General features: G+C 37.2%; 1 protein-coding gene across 1 annotated transcript; it reads right to left on the reverse strand.

Annotated features, from left to right (window-relative positions):
• Window positions 1–1,180: 1,180 nt before the first annotated feature.
• Window positions 1,181–2,326, reverse strand: LOC147475594 (uncharacterized). The gene has a single exon (XM_086585459.1). It carries the CDS (start codon window positions 2,324–2,326, stop codon window positions 1,181–1,183), a length of 1,146 nt encoding a protein of 381 aa, XP_086441585.1.
• Window positions 2,327–4,016: the final 1,690 nt, after the last annotated feature.

Consider the following 4,016-nt stretch of genomic DNA (forward strand, 5'->3'; position numbering starts at 1 on the left):
GACCATAATAGAAGCTTAGTGCCCATGACCCAGAACTATCAACAAAAAGACATCAACACTCAACAAACCTTAGTTCCATTCACTCCTTCTATGACTACTCCACCAGTTAAACCATCTACAGAGGACGTTGTAGTAACTTTGCTGCAACATCAAAGTCAAATTATGCAACAAAACTCTAACTTGATGAAGGAATAAAATGAACAAAACTCCAAATTTATGAAAGATCAACATGATCAAAACTCTAACATGCTACAACAAACGATGCAAATGGTGCAGTCTTTGTGCCAAAAGGCAATTGACATATCTCCTAACCAAAATAATAACCAAACAGGTGTGTTTCCAGGTCAAGCATTGCCTAATCCTAATTATACAAACACCGTCTTCGAAGTAAACAATATTCAATGTAATGGTAATATAACCCCAGGGGAACTATATGCAGTCACTACCTTTCGTTCTGGGAAAGTAGTTGATAACAAATTGACTATGTTTGAAGATTGCCTACAAATGGAAGCTGACAATAAAACCATAGCAAATACTGTCATAGAAACTGAAGACCCTACAACTGTAAAAGTTCTAGTCCAACCACAACCAAATGGGAAAATTTTACAAGACCCCTTAATAGAAATTGATGATCCTACACCTGTAGAGGTTTCAATATGGAAACCCAGTTGGAAAGTGGCAAAATATAAAGACAAGGTTAATAATATTGTTGACCTTTATGCTAAGTATAAAGAAAAGCCACCGTTTCCCCAGAGACTAGTTGTGTCTAAAAAGGACGAGAATTTTGATCAGATTAGAGAAGTGTTTAAAAATTTGACTATAAACCTACCTTTTCTAGATGCTATAAAACGTCTACCTAGAGACACTAAGTTTCTAAAAAGTTGTGTACCATGAAGAGGAAAACCAACATGCCCAAAGAAGGAACAATATCCCTCTTTATTTGAACATAATTGAATTGTTAAGTACAAGGACCATGGTCGTCCTACTATACAATGAACCTTAGGCGATAACTTCATAACAACTGCACTATTAGACCTAGGGGCGAGTGTTAACTTACCTCATTTTTTTTTGCATGCAAAATGTGAATATATTAATATAAATATAAATTTACACAAAAAAAGTTTCCACCATGAGGAACAAAAGGGGATCTTACTACACTCTAGGGAAATCTATAGTATAACTAATTCGGATTTTCTAATTTTGTAACAAATGTTGGTTTTTCATCACTCCACACAAAATCATCTAGATCTAAAGTGGCACCATGCTTAGCAGCAACATCCACGCTGAAGTTGGCTTCCCTCCATGTATGAGATATCTTATAGTAGGTGAGCGTAGCAGTAGCTCTAACCCACCTCGATTTCAGCATCCAGGGAATATGGCCATGGGAGAAGGCTAGTTCAACTGACTGTGAATCTGTTTCTAACCAAACCCTTGTCCAGTTTCTTGCTACTGCACATTCCACTACCAAAATTAATGCATAACATTTTGCATCATAGTTAGTAACTATCCCAAGTGCTTGGGCAAGTATGCCCAACAAGTGACAATGATGGTCTCTGAAGGTTAGACTTACTCCCCCACAACCAGGATTACCGAAAGAGCTACCATCACAATTGATCTTGACTACTCCTACCTCTGGTGGGTACCAGTTGACTTGTTGAATTTCTTTTATCGGTTTGGGCTTGCATTCAATCTCCAGTGAGTGCATAATTGCCAATTCATTGACAGAATTGAACATGAAGCTCTTGGACAATCTACCCATCGTATGAATTCCTTTCCAGACCAGCTTTCTAATGTAGGGATGATTGAAGTTTGAGTCCTTGGACCTCTGCGAGTTTCTCATCTTCCATATTGCTACCATCAAACTCAGTACTGCTACTGTCCACAATTCTTTGATTAGTGGGCTTGCTTTATTCGCGACTTTCAGAATTTCTTTCATGTCGATGTTACCACTAACTGAAAGTGCATTCAATTGGAATAAGTGTTTAATCCATTCCCAAAGAGCCTGAGAGTTTTGACAGTTCCAGAATAGATGATCAAAACTTTCTTCATCTTCCTTACATTCGTTATAACGAGAGGCCAATTGAATACCTTTGTTTGTGACTTTGTCGTCTGTTGGTATGATTTTATGTAAAATCTTCCAAGCCATTCCAACAGTTTTGGGGTGGATAAAATTGTTCCAGATGATGTGATGCCACCAAACAACATTCCCCTTTTCCCTGATGCTGTCATAAGTCGGGAAAACAATGAACTTGCCTTCCTTGTCAGACATCCAAACTTGGCAATCAACAAGCTCAGCGCAAGGTGGTGGTAGAGAGAGAAGTTGCATGCCCAGCGTGTAAAAAATTGGAGAGTTTCAGTAGGGAAGTTCCACTCGTTATTCATAATTAAGTCGCTGGCTCTGGATTTGAGATTTCTCTAGTTAATGTGTGGAAGCAAATCTGAAACCGAATGATAAGTGCTCAAAAAGTGCAATTTAACCCTCGATTATGCCTCTTGTTTAGCCATCTTAGTGGACTAATAGTGTTTGTAAGTTATGTTTTAAGATTCTACAGATGAAAAAGTGATTTTTGTAGAATATTAGAGAAAAAGGGATAAAATGGAGCAATTCGGAGCATTAAAGATCACATGGGAAGCCCGTGGACAATCATGGAGAAGGCCAAGGAATTGAAGCTTTTAAAGATGCGACTTGGACCTATTTTAAAGCCTATTCAGAAGCCCAAGGCTAAAGGATTCGTTGCTTGGACCAAAGCCCACGAAAGAGGAAAGAAAAATGGACCAAAGGTGGAAAAATAGAGTTTCGCGTTTGGGACGCGAATGTCATGCGTCCAGACGCAACCCATGCGTTTGGGACGCATAGATCGAGCGTCCAGACGCATTGATTAAGTCTGGGATGCATGAATAGTGTGTCCAGAAGCATGAATCGACACTGTAGCTAATTCCTTCTCAGTTTTGGAGACAAAGTTGGATTCTGAAATAAGTCTATTTGTATTAGGAAACAAATGACGATTTGGAATGCTTCTAGAGCTCATTGTAACCCCTATAAATAGAGGACCTAAGTGCCTCATGTAAGAGGCCAATTCACTTATATTCTTGTCTCCAGAACTTGAGGCAGAGAGTCTTAATAAATTAGTCTTTCTAGTCTTATGTTCTTCAACTCTTCTTCTTCTCGTTCTTCGTGTTCTTCCTTCTATATGGAAGGCTAATCTTCTCCTTCATGGGAGGAGATGAAGCCAGTGCTTAAGGTTTAATGATTCTTCTGGTTCATGATGTTCTTCAATCAAGTTAGTTCTTTATGTTTTTAGTTATTAGTTCCATTGCTCACACCAGGGGATGGAAGTATAGATTAAGGTTTTTATTTATTACAATTGAATATCATGCTAGTTTAGGGTTTTATTTATTGCAATTGAATATTTGCTAGTAACATGCTTTTATTTATTGCAATTGAATATAATGCTAGAATAGAGTTTTATTTATTGTAATTGAATATTATACTATTATTATTCTCTTTTTTCTTCTAATTGTGTAATCGTTTTAGAGTAAGGGAAGTATTCCTTGTGTTTGCCTTAGATGGTGATTCATTGAATAGCTGCCCAAGCTCACATAAAAGGAAAGAAGATACTAGTAACATGAACATAGGAACAACCTTAAGTAGAGTTAATTGTTTAACGATGTTTTACCCAAAAAGGCATCGGCACTCGCTCGATTGCCCGATTGTAGTCTACTTGGAGAACAACATGAACCAAAAATTCATTGAATCAAAATCATTGGTGGATTTGAATCTCTTGAATCTATCTCTCTCATATTCTCTCCCTATTTCTAATTCTTAGTTTTAGTATAAGTTTAGTTAGTTAGTTTAGTTTAGTTTAGTTTAACATTAGAATCTACAATATCTATAATAATAGTTTTTAATCCCTCAAACCCCCTTTCCAATCTTGTCCTTCATATAAACATACACTTAAAAGTGGAATGATACCCTACTCATCCTTGACTCATTGAGGGATAATTAGGTTTTGATA

The sequence above is a fragment of the Coptis chinensis genome, chromosome 9, assembly GCF_015680905.1.
Source record: "Coptis chinensis isolate HL-2020 chromosome 9, ASM1568090v1, whole genome shotgun sequence".
NCBI lineage: Eukaryota > Viridiplantae > Streptophyta > Magnoliopsida > Ranunculales > Ranunculaceae > Coptis > Coptis chinensis.

Bases quoted from the DNA above. Each gene is read 5' to 3' on its own strand.
- LOC147475594 (XM_086585459.1), bottom strand. From the start codon at position 2,326: ATGCAACTTCTCTCTCTACCACCACCTTGCGCTGAGCTTGTTGATTGC.